This window comes from Coptis chinensis, chromosome 1 (genome assembly GCF_015680905.1).
Source record: "Coptis chinensis isolate HL-2020 chromosome 1, ASM1568090v1, whole genome shotgun sequence".
NCBI lineage: Eukaryota > Viridiplantae > Streptophyta > Magnoliopsida > Ranunculales > Ranunculaceae > Coptis > Coptis chinensis.
In genome coordinates this window covers 60,544,970-60,563,013 of record NC_141456.1, presented here as the reverse complement: position 1 = coordinate 60,563,013, position 18,044 = coordinate 60,544,970, and the positions used below count along the sequence as shown (strand labels likewise).

The window sequence follows — 18,044 nt, the reverse complement described above, 5'->3', positions numbered from 1 at the left end:
TTTTTTTAGCGTTTTTATTGGGAGTTTCAGACTTGAGAAAAGCCCATGGTTAACAACCACCTTGCCCACTCTATCGACTCTGCTATAAGCAGTCACTAGTTTTCGAATCCGTTCTACGAACGGGTGCTGTTATATTAAAAAATATTAATAACTATGCATAGCTATAACATATGAAAATTATTTTAATCACTCATTCAAATTAAAAGGGAGCAGCAGACATTAATAAAATTCATTATTAATCTTTGATTTTATTTTTGTAATATATATGATTAGAGCAATTTATCTCTTCAAAGATACCTGTCATTCTTTCCTTGTGGTTTGATGATTGGGGATAGCTTTTAAACTCCATTTGTACACAAAATCTTGGCTAAAAAATGAATACGTTTATTACTAAAAATATGATTTCATATATATAAAAATGTTTGATAAGTCATCTCATCTCCAAGATCGAACATATAATTACGTAGAGAGAATCATAACTCTACCATTCCCTATTTATAATTGTCTTTAGATAATCAATATCTTTTCTACAATCTCAAGTTTGTTGCAAATTTCTTCTATTTGTTTGTAGTTATAGTCTACTACTTCAAAGCCTATCTCACTGCGCAGAAAATTAATTGCTTTCTTCGATGCTGAATTTTGTGAATCTTCTCGAGTTGTTGAATTTCCTTCGAATTTGTGATTGTCTTTCATGTTAAAGATTGGAACGTCAATTAATATTTGACATCTGTATTGATTTTCTCCCAATATTTCATTGAGAAATTCTTGGTCATCTATCTTTAATATTTTGGTGCAGTGCATCAGCATATCTTTGAATTTTAGAGGGATAAGTTTTTGAAATTTATAGATCAATTTATTGTTAGTAAAACACTTAAAAATTACAATTTACTAAAAAAATATGAATATTAAATCTGTTTGCCTTTTTATTGAATTTGTTGAGAGTCGAGTACCGTTCTTTATTCTCCTTGATCATGAGTTTGGTATTGTCTAAAATAATACTTATAATATCTGTACTGGATATTCCGCGACGTGCTTCAATTCTTCCAACCTAAACTTTAAAAAGTTAGTGATATATAACATATGAAAAATCATATTAAATAAAAAAAACTTGCCTCTGTTCGTTGTTTGATATTCATTGATTTCTCGAGGAATTCGATTCTTTCTTGTTGTTTGAGTACCTTTCTTGTTGTTCGTTGTTTGATATTTCAACTCCTTAAAGTTGTAGTCAACAACTTTGAATTCATTAACTTTTTGTGTAAATTCAATTGTCCGTCTTGCTGTAGTGTTTTCAGTCTCTTCAATGAATTTTGATGGTACTCCTTTAAAACTTATGATTTCAGACGCACCTTCCACACCAACATCATTTCTCACCCTAATGCTTGCATTGTACATTTCGTTATGTAATGAACTTTCGTAAATAGGTTGATCCAGATTTAGCTTTTTCATTATTTCTTCTAGCATAGGTTTGAATGACACTTCAATCCCTCCTGAATATTGCTCTGTTCTCATCTCCATAGTGATCCTTTTATGTGTTTTTGTATAAGATAGCCAAGAAAAAATGTTATGTTCACATTGTAGTAAGTAGAAGATTATTTTTTTAATCGAAATAACTAAATGTAGCAATACACATTCAGGGGAAAAAAAAAAAGATACTTGTTTTAAAAAATTGTACCTTTTATGCTTCTTGTATATCCATATTTAGAACAATATATCAACTTATTAGACATGATATGACATAATTATAAAAATTTGATAGGCAATATTGGAAAACTTTATTTGATTCATGTATTGTTAAAATTACTCTGCTTTATGGATGTGGCATTTGTAGTAAAAATGAATGGGTGACCATATTGTTATTGCCTTTGAAGCTAATTCTAATTTGTTTTAGGCTGAAAGGTATGGCAACGAAACATTGGGTATGAATGATTTATTAGTTAAATATTGTGGGATTAGTGAAATTTGGGTATGACTGTTTTATTTTCTGCTTATTGCGGTCACTGGTATTCCTACCACCTGGTGACCTCATGGTTTGCAACAACTGCTATAAGATTGGCCATATAGGTGTTAACTGCACAAATGATAAGGCATACAACAATTGCAGGAAGATTGGCCACCTGGGTCGTGATTGTCTGAATGAGTCATTTGGCTAGGCAGTGCCCAAAATCTAATATGCCCAAAATCTAGATATTAATTTTCTTGGTGTTTTTTTTGATGTAGTAATGGTAGATCTTCTTGGTCGTGTTGGACACTTGGAAGAAGCTTTAAACCTTGCAGCGACGATGCCTATTGAGGCGTGTGTGGAGCACTCTTTGGTGCTTGTCGGATCCATGGAAATCCTTATTAGAGAAAAAGGAGTCAGAAAGAACCCTGGCTACAGCTTAATGGAAGCAGAGGATGAGTTATTTGTTGGTGACATTACGCACCCAAAGTCAAAAGAGATCAAGGAAGCACTAGAGGATCTTTTACAGACATCATTTGGACTATTTACTACGACTGCTGGAATCCCCATTAGGATTGTAAAGAAACTCAGAGTGTGTGAGGATTTCCACACTGTGATGTGTGGTGCGTCTCTGATTATGAGGAGAGAGATTGTTGAGGGATAACATGAGGTTTCACCATTTTCATAATCGATTGTGCTCTTGTGGTAATTTAGGAGACTTTATATAATGGAGTTGCAAAACTGCCCTGATAATACTAAAAAAATCTAGACATCTAAGAATGTTGCTGACTGCCTAATTCTTTCGCACTCCCAATGGTGTTTTTTTTTTTTTTTAAAACATCTGGTATTTGGCATTAGAATACTGAAAGAAGAACTCACTATCTCATTAATATTTGGAAGACACTGTCCAGTATTTACATTGTTGAATGTTCAGGGCATCCACTTATTTACAATTACTCACTTCTTTTAGAAGGTCAGCAAACGAAATAATGTTATGATACGAATACCTACTCCAAAGGTGACAAATGACTTATATTTTTTTCGATATCGAACACAATAAAACTTAAAGTAGTCAAATTGGAAAAGCGAGCGTGCTAATATTATAAATTTAAACTAAAAATTAATGGACTCAATAGTTACAAACTTTCATAAATAAGAAGCGTTAAACCTTGGCCATTAAAAAAATACTATGTGACCAACATAATAAAGTTTTGTTATTAAAGTACTAATCCTCATGGTTTTCTTTTCTTTATTATGGAACTCTCCATTCCCTTCATTCCTTTAATTTTTTTCTTCCAGATAATATATTTTATCTTTGTTGTGTTTATCATCAACCAAACAATCTAGCATAATATTTTTGAGGATATCGAGTTGATTCTGTTTCTCTTCAACTTCTATTCTTTTCTTCATAAGTTCTTTGAAATTGAAGTCTTCAATTTCCATATCACGTTCATCATTTATAAACTGTATTGCATGAAAAGCTGCTGAATCCTCTGCTTTTGCAACAGAATATGTTGGGTTTCCATCAATTTCTTTAACTATGACGTCTTCATTGTTAAAGAATAAGTCTTTTGGTACCTTTAATGTTACAGTGCTTTTGAATCGTCCGCTCTCTAATTCTGTGTTGTAGACTGGATCTTGTTGAATGTTAAGTCCTGCTTCTAGAATTTCCTTTAGCATTTTTTTTTACATAAGCTGTAATTTTCATATGCCATTATCTGCAATATACATAATAAAATGAAGTCAATAAATAATTGTAAATAATAGAGAAGAGGAAAAAAAATAGGCTACCTGGTTTTTCGATATGTGTAGTTAAATTGTTTTTTTTAGGTTAATAGATTATGTTTTACTAAGTGATTGGAAGTTCACTTTTCGTATGTTTTTAGTTCTGTATATCTCTTAAATTTTGATATTTTGGAATAGCGAGGTTCTCCTTTTTTGCAGCCTCCACTCTATTAGAAGCATGGATTATAACATGTGTCAGGTATTTTGAAATTTGGTTTTTGAGTTTTATGGTGTGGGTACGTGCAAAACGTGTGAGGGGTAGTTGTTGCATTTTGAAAGGGCATAACACCAGACACACCACAATAGATGGTCAAACTTGGTAAATGAATCGTTAACTAACGATAGGGTTTCCTAAAGCTAAAAAACATAAAACTTTGGTCCAATGCAAATACCCATATTATTGGGACGACCTAAAGCTAAATCGCCTTACTTTAAATTAGATTTTTTTTAAAAAAAAAATAGGTAGAAGCTATTGGGTTTAGAAACCTATAAGTATACCATTACTGTTGGGCCTGGGACGAACAAATTATAACATATGTTTTAAGTGGGTATTGTATCTCAAATTCAATTCAAATTTGAATTGCTACCTATTTTTCCCACGCAGCTTCCTTTCAACTAAATTGCTCCAATCTTCATGGTAAGATATGTATCTGATTATGTGGATATGTTCTCAAGAATTGTATCTTTAGCTTTTCTCTTAATTTTGTCATTCACATTTTTCAGGCTAGGGGAGGCCTGTTATGGAATGGGGAACCACGTCTAAAGTTGCTGCTTGTTCAGCTCGTGGAATTGCTTATCTTCATGAGAACTGTAAGCATCGTTTTTCTGAGAGGTGGTAAAAAGCTGATGAAACCGTTTGTGAGGTGTCAGTTTCGAATGTTACCTATTTATATAACTATGCTATTTCTTCTCGTATTGAGCTGTTTCCGTTTCCTGTGTTGTGATTCCTCTGAGTATTGTTTGAACTGTGTAGCTCAAGCAATGTCTTTCCCCAACCCCTCAGCTTAAACTTCTGTGGTTGCAGGATACGTATTTGTGACCATTGAAACCCACTTAACAAAATGCATATGCCTTGACAATAGGTTATTTCCTTTCAATTTGGTCTTACTCTCGATCTATACTTGAGAGAGTGAGTGTGTTATTTTACAAATTTACCTAGCAGTGTTCGCCCTTGTAGAAATGCCCAAAGAGAGTGCTTGCTAGTTTACGTATTCTTCACTGTAAGATTTTCTATTTCCTTTCTCGTTGGGTTTTATCTACACAACGTTCTCTACTTTGGTCGAGTCTAGTTTAATCAATAATGTTGCCACTCTGTCATATTCTCTTCTTATTGTTGTTTGACTTTTTATTCTTGTGACTTTTGATCTGTTATTGACACACTTAATACTTGTCGTCCATCAATGAGGCGCTATATATGTCCTAAAATAAATATTTCATTAAGTTATGATGAACTATAGATAATTCAAATTGAAAAAACAAAAACATAAATTTGATGGATCTAACACTGTGCTAATCCTCATTCAATATAGAATTCAGCTTGAAAAACACTACGTTAATCCTCATCCAAATCTGATGAATTATTTGGGATGCTTAGGTAGTCCATATCCCAATTTGGTCCTCCTATAAGCAATGCTTCATTTATTGACTTCAAATAGGCATTTTCTTTTCTCAAGTTTTCAATATATTGATGAAGTTGTTTTTCTCTAGTATTTGCTTCATGTAGCTCTTCACGTTTAGTAATGACTTCTTTGTGGTTGACGTCTAAAACCTCAAATTTGTATATTGATCTGCTGTAGAAAGCAGATAGCGTTTCCTGCAGCCGCATTTTTTGAGTCCACTTTCTTAGTTTGATACGTCCCCGGAAATGATTGGCTTATAGGATAATTCGGATTTTTGAAGATTTCTCTCATTATCGGCAAATCTATTATGACATCTGCAGCGTATCGGTTGTTTTCAATCTTTGATATGTAAACTGGTTCTCCCTGAATTTTTTCCTTGATTAGAATTTCCCTCAACGCTGTCTTGAGTGAAATTTTGTGTTTGGTTTCATACTCCATGAGCTGCATTTTAAAAATTAAATTAGTTTATATAATCCAGAAATATACAATCTCACCATTGTCAGGGCATATAGTAATTTGGTATTTTTAGAACATGCAAATTTTAGGTTTTGTTTTATTGATGGATCTTTTATTGTTTTGTAGGCTTTGTGGGAGGATACCAAATGTGTGTGAAAGTGGGCTATAGCGAATAAGTGCAGGTATATATATACCACTAAACTTGGTTCCAGCATTACATAATTTTGATATAAAAACATGCATTTTCTTATACTCTAGTTACATATATATACTATACCGTACCTTATACACACACACCTTTCCCCCTTGAAATAAATTTTAAAGCATATGGATGATTTGAAAGTTGATATGTTCTCCTTAGGTCTGCTCTTATATTTCATATAATTTCATCAATAATTGTCGTGTTGGATTGATTGACTCAATAGCTTCAACTCGAGACTTGTCTCTCCCATAGTCCCACTGATTTCACAATATTAAGAAAAATTATAAAGAGGAGGGGTAAGAGGGGTTCCAGGAACAGTTAATAGTGAGTGGTTGTTACACTAATATAGGTCTTAAGTTCAATATAATTTTGAATTAAAAGAATCATAAAAAACAAACCGTTACAGGCTTACGCTAATATCTCATGTGTTTAAACTTTAATATTATTATTATTATTATTGTTTTTTTATCATCAGTTGAATCATAAAAGAGAAATCAACAAAATTATTAAATAAGATACTGGAAAAGAAATAGTTTACCTTATCCATTTTTGTTAACTCTTTCTGAAGCCTTGATTGAATATCTTATATTGTATGCAATGAAAAAAAGAAAAAGAACTCAGTTATATATGTAAAACTAATGTAAATCAGGCTAAAAGAAAAAATTGAAAGTTTACCTTTGTTTTTTGTTTTGTGTTAGGAGGATCGTGGGTTTTTTTATATATATAGGTTTGTTTAGGTTTTCTTATGTCATTAGAAGTTTAGTATTAATAGGATTCTTATTAGATAGGTTTGTTTAGGAAGTTAAGTATAAATAGGATTCTTTTGGTAAAAGAAGTCTTATGTAGGCCTGGGAATTAGACCGTATACTTCCTTGCTAGTCCAGGAGATCTTCCTCAAGCAGCAACATCTCGAATTAATCATACTTTGTGGTACACTGTCCAGCCAGTAATATAAATCAAGCGCCTGGCTTGACTAATTGCATTGAATATGTCATACCAACATTTCCCGTACTCATAAGGCACCCCACCTTCGAGCTTCAAAGCTGGAAGTCAACCGTCAGGAACATGGGCATCTTTGTATAATGTTAGCTTCCCTCCTTGTCTGAGGGAAGTATGTACCTAGAACTCCTGTGTAAAAGCTCCAGGGTTACATGGCTTCCTATTTGACATATTAAGGACTTGAAAAGATCTTTCAATTTTGTTTCCTGATATTATATTTTCTACTGTGATTGCCACGACTCCAATAACTTGGGACCCCACAATATCACTGTCTTTAACAACAAAATGCGCTTCTGCAGCGTGATGCGCAACAGGACCACTAAAATGTTGTGTCCAAACTGGGTTATCGTTATTACTAATAACGTAAGTTCTGCTGACGACAGCATTGGCCACTCAAACAGTGACATAAGGATCACTGTTTACCTTTGATACATGCCCTTCAATTTTGTTTGTAACATTCCCAAGCCGCTTCGCAAACATATTGGTTAAGGTCTTATGAAACATATCCATGTTGCCCAAATATTCAAATTCCCATGTAAGAGCATAACCTTCAAAGATCCTTTAGACGATGGAGCTGGCATAATCTGTAAAGACTGACCATGGCACAATCACAGAAATAATCTACAAAAGCCCAAAAGCCAAATATTAGAAGTGATCCATTAGCCAAGTTGTAATTAAAGTCCAAAGCACTCACGGATTATGGTGCATCAATAAGGGGCCATAACCTTCTGTATTGAAAAAATGTAATAGCCTTCAGCCTTGTGAAGTGGCAAGCTGTAAATAATTTAAAATTTGTATAGTGAATTCACCCACTACTATGTGTTGTACTTTTGGGTGCACTAAGAGGATTATTTGCATCTTTATGTATTAAGAGAAACTATATAGGCATATCAAACAAATATCAGGTATAATACTTTGTTCTTTAATGTACTATCCTACTTGGCTACCCTATTGTTTATAAGAGACAGCAGTTGAAAAGGGTTGGTACATTTTTTGTTTTGTAGTATATTATTTTGAATGGTATACTTGGGGTATGGTTGTACGTATCATTATTCTTTCTAGTGAGTTGTGATCACCGACCAATATGATACCACTTATTGTGTTTGGCACAAAATGGAGATATAGAAGCATCAAATGCGGGATGTTGTTTTGGAATATGATGTTACCAGCTGAACTTGTTGAGGTGAACACATCTGTTGAAAATATGAAAAATCCTAGAAAAGTGAATAAAACACCTGGTATATGGTTTGACAGTAGACAATAGAATACGTCAGACGGTATCAGTAAATAAGTTTGATTTAATGAAATGAAGGAATGTTGTTGGATATCTTAACAGAAATATCTCATATAAAAAGATGATTTACTTCAGAATTTAGTAAGGGTGACATAATAACATGAATGCTCAAGGATTATTGTAATGGTGTTCTGATCACAACTTGCTATCCATTTCAGGTCCAGTTGTCATGTATATTTGAGGATACTCAGAGAAGGGTTTTAAGAGAAAACTTGATGTGCAGGCAATCTTTGGGAAGATATTTTATCTATCTGAGGTAACTGTGTGAATACATCTGCTTTTTGAAGTTTGTAATTACATTGATAAAACTTATTGGACTCTATCAATTTGGCCATAGACCATAGTAGTTGAAATTTTAATTATTAGTTGGGTCCTTGGGTAGAGATGTCATTTGATTGTAGTTAGATTCTCCTAACGACTCATTCTGAGTAAATGTGCTCAAGCTGTGTTCAAAGTCACACTCCGTCATGGATACTGGATCTTGGTTTTCATTCTTGAGTTGCTTGATTTAGTTTATTTTGGACGACATTGAACTGAAAAGCATCTTCTGTGTATATCACATATTGAACTGATTCCTTTTGTTGGGGATTGTGGACCAGTTGCCAGAATTTTGTTTAAGGGAGAGCTCCTTAATCATCAAGGAGATATTTGGAGTTACAGAGTATGGTCCTTTGCTGGAACTCTTGTACAATCTAATTGAGCCATCCTAGGTTATCTATATTGATCTATAATTTTCTCATACGTAGCGAGGGCGCAGTTACTCTTCAGACACACACGCTCTCTGAAGCTGGGGATGTTGATTCAATTCAGAAGATGGTTGACATTTCAAATTCAGAACAATCTAATGGTGAGTCTTCTATTGCTTCTCAAGAATGTTGTGTCCCATGGTTAGAGTTATGGCGTGAGTCGGAGTGGGATTGTATCCCCATCGAGCAATTTTGATGAAGTTGTCGATTAGTACTTTAGAGATTTTAAGAGAGAAAGAGAGAGAGACTCAGTCAGTTATATATTCACCCTTTTCATATGAAGGAACTTGTGTGCTTTATACTTCCTTGGTAGTCCAGGAGATTAAAACAAATCACATTGGTATCTTCCTTAGGCAGTGAAGTTTGGGTACAAAGTTGATAGACACTTTATGAAAGGTCTGTGTAAGATAATACATTCTTGTGATATACAAAAATATCTAAAGTAAAGAAAATAAAAGGAAAGAAGAAAGAATCCATGCATCAGGCAAAATGAATGTCTAGTACGTGCAAAAACAACACTGATACTCTAAAAGCACCAAGCTTATTATTAGATAGGCAGATAGCAATGATAGAAAAACCCTAATACAGTAAGCAATAAGATAGTTATTGCGGAATACTTAAACTTTCAGTTTGAGAAATAGCAACTTTTTTGAAAAACCCATGAAAAGGCGGTGTTATTAGAAATAAGTTATGATAGAGAACTTTTGGACTGCACATTTCTAAGTTCTAATTATGACAAAAGTAGAAACTCCGTTCAAAATGCCTCAGACACCTCCCCACGTACCCCTTTCTAAAGTTAATTCTCAAGTCTAAGTACTATTACTCCATAGTTCAGCTCTAGCCCCTGCTCACATCCCAAGGAACTAATGCATATCCATAGATGAACCTTGTTGCTCCCTCTGTGTAGACTGTAGTCTCCTTAGGCAGTCTATTGAAAGCCAGAGTAATCATATTACTATAGGCTCAAACTATCAATGTGATGATTATGATAAGATAGCACCGATGAAGATATCAATACAAAGTGAGAAAATCTAAGATTTTCTGTCGACTTTTGTTTTGCTTGCTCATTTATTAAGGTTCTTGAATTATTTTATTTCAATTCTAGGTTTGCAAGATCATGACATTCTTTAAATCTATCCCTTGCCATTCTATAAGTCTTGGTGAGTTCGTTGGTAACATTCAACATATTTATCAATCCTTGAACAATGCTAGAATCTAAAGCATATTTTGGATTCCTCTTAACAATTTTCTTACTAAGAGAGTTCAACCTGTGGGTGACTTCATTTTTAGTATCATGTATGTACAACTGTGCAAACCTTAGACGTACTCCTTCAGATGGAAGCAATGTTCCAATTTTGTGGTGATTTTGCCCTTTTATTTTATAAACAAAGGGTGCATTTCCATCATTAACTGAGCTCTGAACTTGTCCACCAGTAGATATGAACGCGAACATTGAGTTGTAAATGCTGATGTTTTCTATGTAATTTAACGATTTTGACCCTCCATTGCAATCCAAAAGATTCTTCAAAAATTATGGAGTATCTTTTAGAAGAGGCAATTGAACTTTTCCATTCTGACAACATATGGAGAATTTAGGATTAATAGGTTTTTTGCTCCTATCATTCATTTCTTCGTACCAGACAATAGCTCCACAGTGAGAACATATGGATGTTGGACATCCAAAATCCAAAGGCTTAAAACAACTTCCTATAAGGCAAAAAGTTAATTAAAATTAAATAATTTAATTATAATAAGAATATAAAACATTGATGTAAGAAAATTACTTTTAAGTAAGACATCTATTCCACGTGAAATGGAAACTTCAGTTTTATTGTCCACTTCAATGTCGGAATCTGATCCACTCATTTGTGATAGGTAATCATCATCACTTTCATCGTCAATGTAATTATCGTTTCCAATGCTCTTCAAATTCAGCATCTCTTTTCGTTTAGCTCTATTTATTTTAGCTTCTTCTTCACTTGTTCCGGGCATAGATACTGTTTAAAAAATAATAATATGTCATTTAATAAAGTATTTGATGCTATAAGAACAATAAATTGAATACATAAGAAGAAAATATTTACCAAAATGTTTCATTCTACTAAGACGATTAGATTTATAACTTCTCTTCTGTGTTTTCCTCCTCTGTTTTCTTTTGACTGGGGTAGACTTTGTAGTTGTTGTTTTTCTAACTGATACTTGATGTTGACCTGCAATTTAAGAGTAATATTAGTATGATGAATATATAAAGTACTTGTCAGAATTGTTGTAAGTTAAGACATACTTTCTTGTGAAGGAACAATGTCACCAGAAGTTTCTTCCATATTATTAAGCTTGGTCTTCTTTGGAGAAATTTGAATCTCTACTTGAATTTCATCCGAATCTTTCTCTGCATTAATGAGTGCTTTTCTTTTCAAGTTAGCACGCATGTTGCAAAACCAAGTAACTATGTTTTTTTCTGAAACATTACGGTGTTGATTTAGTTCAGCTTTCAAATTGTTAATTATCTCTTTATTTGGACTTCCATTGAATTGATCAAATACTTGATGCAATTTTTCAAGTTGGATTGTTGTTGGTGTCCATCGCTTTCTGCTGGATAAATTCTCGTCAACCGAAATCATGTAGAACAGAATACTACTGGAAGCCTGGAAAGAAAAGGAGTCAGTTAAAGCAGATAATCAAACAAATATGTGAATTTAGTGATATTTCTTGTGCACGTGGTAGTGTTACTTACTTATTTATCTATTATTAGGTGCTGGACTTCTAATCTCTCAAACTCTTCTATATCCAAGAGTTGAAAGAATTCTTGGTCCTATCATGGTTGCTTGCATTGCAGCAGTATGTTATCAAGATCTTTTTCTTTCTTGTTTTGGAGTTTGTCTTTATTTTTAACATGGATAACTGAGAATTTTGATAGGACTTTGAATTTTGTAGAGGTTGAAGAGGTTGAAGAAGCTGAGAACTAAGATGCAGGAGGGTGTTCTTTCAATTTGAATTGCTACATGAATATTCTCTGGACAACCAGTGCTGCACTATCAAAGCTACATTCTCTGGTGGAACTCCGGTTCCAGAATTGTTTGTGTTGCAATGATACTGGACCATGTTCTAAATCATCCATTGATAGACCAAATCCTCTTGCTTCTAACTCTAGTTATTTGGATCATCTAGGAAATTGTTCTCCTGGTAGACCATCCCTTGCTAATAACGGTCGAGAAACTCAAAATTCACAATATCATCTTAGATAGGGAAGATTTAGGCATTTATTTTTGGATGCCTTGATTATGGGCCAGAATCTCCTTGAAAACCCAACCGAGGAATCATCCGATGATAGTGAAGTGGAATTTTCAAGTCCACAGCAGAGACCAGGATTAGGCGATCTATTGTCCAATATGTTTCCCGAGTTGAGTACACATCTTTATTTGGGAGAATGAGGTATAGTACATTCGATTATTTCAGCAGAACTATATACAGCATTGCATTTGGCTGATGGATCTTTTTTTTTGGTTAGCAGGAAAACTCCAGCATGTTCTTTCCTACAGAAGGATCGGTTTTGGCTGGCCCATTCAATTCAAGACAAACTGTAGGTGATGCAGATGCCACTTCAAAGAAGTATGTGCCACATCATCCTTCTCCAATTTGTTTTGAGAAACACTACAGAGAATACATGGTAGCATCTTTGCCTCGTTTGGAAGTTTTGGACAACTTGTCCATAACCGATCTGAGATAGAGAGGCCCAAAGTTATTTGTGCTCAGTACTATGAATGCTTACCTTACAACCGGCAGAGTAAGGAGAATCTTGTTAGTATATTGCAGAAGCGTGAGAAAGGATCATTTATAGGCCAGTCGAGACAATGTTCCAATGTAAAGTCACAATTTCCTCTTTGTAAAAGTCAATATTTCTTCTCCACGTCAATATCTGCTGCTAAAGTGGGTTCTTCGGCATGGCCGTCTATTGATCCGGTGCCAAAGCTAAGCAGCGTGACTGGGGAAGAAATTAAAAGATTTCGTCCAAGGCAATTTGAGTACCATCCATCTGATCCTAGTCTCATGGTTTTTGGTACTTTGGATGGTGAAATAGTTGCCATGAGCCATGAGAATGGAAGTGTTGTTGGTTGTAGGTCTTCAGAAACACTGAACAGTGTGGTAGCGCTCTGTTGGCTTAAAATACATCCATCAAAGGTTTGTGAACAACTTGTGATCTATAAAATGATCTACATAACAGTTATAAGAAATTTTGTTGTTTAGCACTCATTATAATTTGGACACCCTCTTTGTTTAAGCAGAAATCCCTAGTTTAAAGGAGATATCTATGTTTTTTAGGCTAATGACCAACTCAAGGAGGAATTTTATCATGCTAAATGCAAATGTGTGAGACACAATCCACTGTAGTACACTTTCGAAAATCTTGCAACTGGTAGCCAACCGTACTATATTACTTCTGAGTATCTGACCTCCTTCATTCTATTGAATGAGGTGTATCATCTTACTATGATATAACCTGTTGAATTTGCATAGGAGATCTTAATGTAGCACATCAAATCATGACCTATGACGTGCATCTGTGCTTTCTAGTTCCGCCTGTTTATAGTTTAAACCGTTGTTGAATGTTTGGTAGACATGTTGATGTTTAGAATTTTTCTTCCTTGCTGTTCAAATTCTGAAGTTTTCTTATCCAGAAACAGAAAAGGTTTGTAGATTTTTTTAACTTTATGAATCCTTGCTGACATTATTTTGATTTAATTGAAATAACAGCTCATTGTTGGCTCCGATAATGGCTCCTTGCAACTATATGATGTTAGTCAAATGCTCCCCACAGTTACAAAAATACACTGCTGTGTGATTAAGTGTGTTTGTATTTCTTATGTACCAAAAAATATGTACTAATAGTAAAAAAATACTAACCTTCAGTGGAAAGAATTTGGAGTCCTTTCAAAGATGGTGTACGTACCAGGAAAAAACCTTCAGTCCAGGAAAAAAAACGAACCTTCAGTAGAAGAAAGTGGAAGGAATTAGTAAGCCTTTCAATGATGGTGTGTGCTTTGTGAATATTGATGTGTTTTCTTAGGATTTCTTTCTGTATATTGGCGTATGCTTTCAATAGGTTTTTGTTGAATGTTTCATGAATATTGATGTCTTTATATATATTTTAATATGACAGCAGTTGTATAACATAAGAATTCTGTTGTTGATCCATTAACTAATTCGTATCCATATCTATTAACTAATCCATATCCATATACAATAACTAATACATATCAATTAACTAATCCATATCCATATACAATAACTAATACATATCAATTAACTAATCCATTATAGCACTATAGCACGGAATAAGTTGTGCATTTTAATGGATCACAACAAAGCAAAATTATGCATTAGGGTATCTTTTTTGGTTTGGTTGTTTCGCTGCATATATGCATGGTGCTAGATCATCATTTCGCATACACTAATGATTTTCCGAGCTTAGGGTGAAATTATGTGATCAGTTTGGTGGTCATTTCTTCATCTTGAAGAGATATGATTTTGTATAGAGATTTGAACAATGTGGTTCTTTATTTTCTTTTAGTCATGCTTGTAACATGGCCTGTAGTAGCCATTGTCAATTGGTATAAATTCAAATTCATGAACTCCTAGTAAGAGAATGTGACATTTTTTTTTCCAGTCTAGATGCTTTCATTTATCATTACGCCATAATGAAAAATCTTCATCTGTTTAACTTAAATCGATGAATGACTTTTGACACTCTGCGGTGTTGGCGCTTACATATGCTCTCAAGTCTGTAACATCAAATGTTCTACTTAGAATTTGTAGAAAAGCGTGGTCTTTGCTGCTGTTTTATTTGTAGGTAATGGAACTATGTAACAGTAAGTGCCAAATGTTGATTCGCCATTTATAGCCTTCCAATTGTTTAGGAATTAGGACCACCAAAATCCACAATTACTATTTGAATTTTGAAGTCGTAACATAAATAAGCCCCAATTTTATCCTGGTAGTAATGTGGGTCCACCACTGATTAAAGGAGGATATCTGAACTCCATCTCTAGTTGGCTATATACGTATAATCTTTTCTTGAATTCTCATTCTGCAAGTTCCATTAATGAAATGCATGATACAGAAGCAGCATATATTCAACTAATGTTACCATTTGACCCTGTAAAATTCGAAAGGAAGAACCGTGAGATCCATGAAACTTTACATGTCATTTTAATTTCACCAAGCATTACAAAAATATTTCTGGTGGGTAAATCGAGAAACACTCGTTTCAATTGGAGGTTTTTACTCTCATAAAACAATAGGATTGGAACTCGGCAGACAACAGGACACATAACAGGAATCATTCAGGAATTATTGTACTTTTGACAGGATAAGTTTGAATCAAATGATGTCAAAACAAAGTTAGGGGTCTCTTCCCTCCACCTTGGTGACAGGACTTGACTTGAGACTCGAAACCGTAGCAGTTCATCGGCTTAAGAGGTGGGATCAATGGCTAAATGTGCTGTCTTTCTTCAATATGAGCAAATCTCTTGAGACTTCAAACTTCCATCATGTTTGAAAGAATCTTCAAGCTTTTTTTTTTGCTTGTTTCGTGTAATTTAACAGGCTAACATCATGAAGGACAGAGTGCAACTGTGCAAGTTCCCAATGTAGAAATTCATAATCAGCAAAACAAAGCATTGCAGTTTGGTAGTGAAATTAATTTACTTGGGACTTAAGTAATGGTTATAAGAACAAAATATATGAGATAAACTAACCTCAGCTAATTCTTTCTGACTATTGGCCTGCCATAGTTAGGTTCATATATACGACCCTCTTTCTCAACTCCTCAAGAAAGGGAATTCCTGAGGTTGCAAAGAAGATACCGCAATTCCAAATCCAAGATGTGCCTGCAAATTTTATACTTGATGAATCTGAAAGAGATACCTAGTCTCGAGCAAAGGAAATAGATAAGATGAACTGACCTGAAGTATCTCCATCTTCATATTTGTCTGTCGTAGTTGAGTCGACTGAAGGTGCAACTGTCTATCAGTTTTCACCTGTAATTAATTTATGGTTTTTTATTTTCTTAACAATATGGGAATGAAGTTTAATAATATAACTAGTTCTAACTGTAAAATGTTATGGTAGGTCAGTTGTCTTGCGCAATGACATCCATGAACTCCCTTATTTAGTTTGCCTAAACAGTATTAGGCTCTTATTATATTATGTTAGTTGATTATCATACCTCATTCTTGGCATCCCGAATTCAAACACTTTTATGTGTCTTCCCTCTATGAGGTATCTCAGATTCGCGGGTTGATTTGAAACCTTAATTATTGGGAGATTGCTTGCGCAGTGTCCCTTTTACCTAGCCTTACTGATTTTCATCCACCCATCTGGTTGGATAGATGTGGTTTTTTTAGCATTTTCATTTCTTCCTCCATCTCCAAACAACGTCCCATGAAAAACTCATTTTCTTTGTGGAACTTCTGATCCTTCCAAATGGGGAAAAATTTTAAAAACTAAAACAAAAATAAAAACTCTGTTAGAGTTTATCTGAAGTTACCCCTAATTAGAACAGATATACACCTCAAAAAGTAAAAAAACTATGGTTTATTAGTTACGAACTGAAATGTATCACAGTCCGAAGCCAGAGAATGTCTTAGAAATGAAAATGAGACAATGAGTCTAAGCCTATGTATGAACCGATAACGACATAGTTCTTGAAGAGATTTACCAATGATCTCGCAGTTCGAGCTATGATCCTCTTAAGTATGAGTGATTGGCCTCAAGCATCGCACGCATCTCTGTCATTGTCACATGCTTTTGAAGATCATCTTGTATTGCCCACAACTTTTTGCTCTGAGCTTCCAACTTACTTTTCAGATCAGATTTATTTGGTACATTCCCTACGGGAACATGTTCTTCAGATTTATGGACTTTTGATTTTTTGACCATCACTGGTACTAATTTTACGTTTCATTCCACCTTTGGAAGGTTTTTTCAAAAGTTCATCATTCACATGTGCCTCAGAATTCAAATCTGAAGAGGGCATTTAAGTTTTAGTAAACTAAAATGATGAAGCCTCAAACTTTAAACTAACATTAGCAATACTTTCACAAAATTGGATGAATTCATACCGTTTTTGTTGGTCTAGTCAGGGAACTAACAACTTCCTGATCTGAAACATAAAGGCTCTCCCACCCTAATAACTTCGTTCTCTACTTGGGTAGATGGAGATGATTCCACAAAACAGCTTGCATTGTGCCATGCCACCCCCCTTGCACCTTGCTCTTCTGGCTTGGTTGATATGCGAACCTAAAAAAAAACAATAAACCATCTCAAAAAAATGGTAAAGAAGACAATTGAAATATATGGATCTTAAGGTCTACTAAACTATAACAGCCCGATTTTCTAAACAATTAAAATAATGAATATTTGAAATATAAATATCTCAAACATCACTATATTCAATTGTCTAAAAACCCAGGCTATGACGGGGGGATACAACACATGTCAAAACCTAACCCACATCACAACAGGATCAACTTAACAACAAAAATCTCCAAATTCCTCAACTATCATATTATTAAAAGACTTTCTTCCATCCCAATAAAATATCAAACCACTCTAAGAATAACAATTTCCAACATCGTATTCTCATGTCATATAAAAATGTAACCTACGTTATTACATCCTTACAATAGGAATCAGACCTAAAAGAAAACTAACGAACTGCTCCAGGCAAGAATCCCAATCACACGCCATGGTTCCACTGCCTTCCACCTATGTTCCCAAGAACACACCCACGTTGCCAAAACAAAGCAAACATGGGTCAGCAAAATGGAATTTGCTGGTATGAGTAGACTAACTACATATAAACATTATCATACTTTAATTACTCAAACAATCACTTTATATTATCCCATAACTTAATCATTCACAGCTTGGAAGACAGGTAGTTCCGTCATTTTAACCGGCATAATTTCTTCCCAAGCAAGACTTCCATTATATAACTCATTAT

General features: G+C 34.3%; 1 protein-coding gene and 2 long non-coding RNA genes across 3 annotated transcripts; 2 read left to right on the top strand and 1 right to left on the bottom strand.

The window, feature by feature from the left end:
* Positions 1–2,219: 2,219 nt before the first annotated feature.
* LOC147524783 (pentatricopeptide repeat-containing protein At5g48910-like) lies at positions 2,220–2,603 on the top strand. Its single transcript, XM_086576421.1, has one exon. It carries the CDS (start codon positions 2,220–2,222, stop codon positions 2,601–2,603), a length of 384 nt encoding a protein of 127 aa, XP_086432547.1.
* Positions 2,604–11,592: 8,989 nt separating this feature from the next.
* Positions 11,593–12,447, top strand: LOC147524782 (uncharacterized). Its single transcript, XR_015197269.1, has 3 exons — positions 11,593–11,700; positions 11,793–11,878; positions 11,975–12,447. It is a non-coding gene; the product is annotated as an uncharacterized LOC147524782 (long non-coding RNA).
* A 2,419-nt stretch (positions 12,448–14,866) lies between these two features.
* LOC147524781 (uncharacterized) lies at positions 14,867–16,199 on the bottom strand. Its single transcript, XR_015197260.1, has 3 exons — positions 16,003–16,199; positions 15,796–15,927; positions 14,867–15,194 (listed from the first exon to the last, which is right to left on the bottom strand). It is a non-coding gene; the product is annotated as an uncharacterized LOC147524781 (long non-coding RNA).
* Between the last annotated feature and the right edge of the window lie 1,845 nt (positions 16,200–18,044).

What these genes read in the sequence shown, in the direction of transcription:
- LOC147524783 (XM_086576421.1), top strand. Translation starts at nt 2,220, where the DNA reads ATGGTAGATCTTCTTGGTCGTGTTGGACACTTGGAAGAAGCTTTAAAC.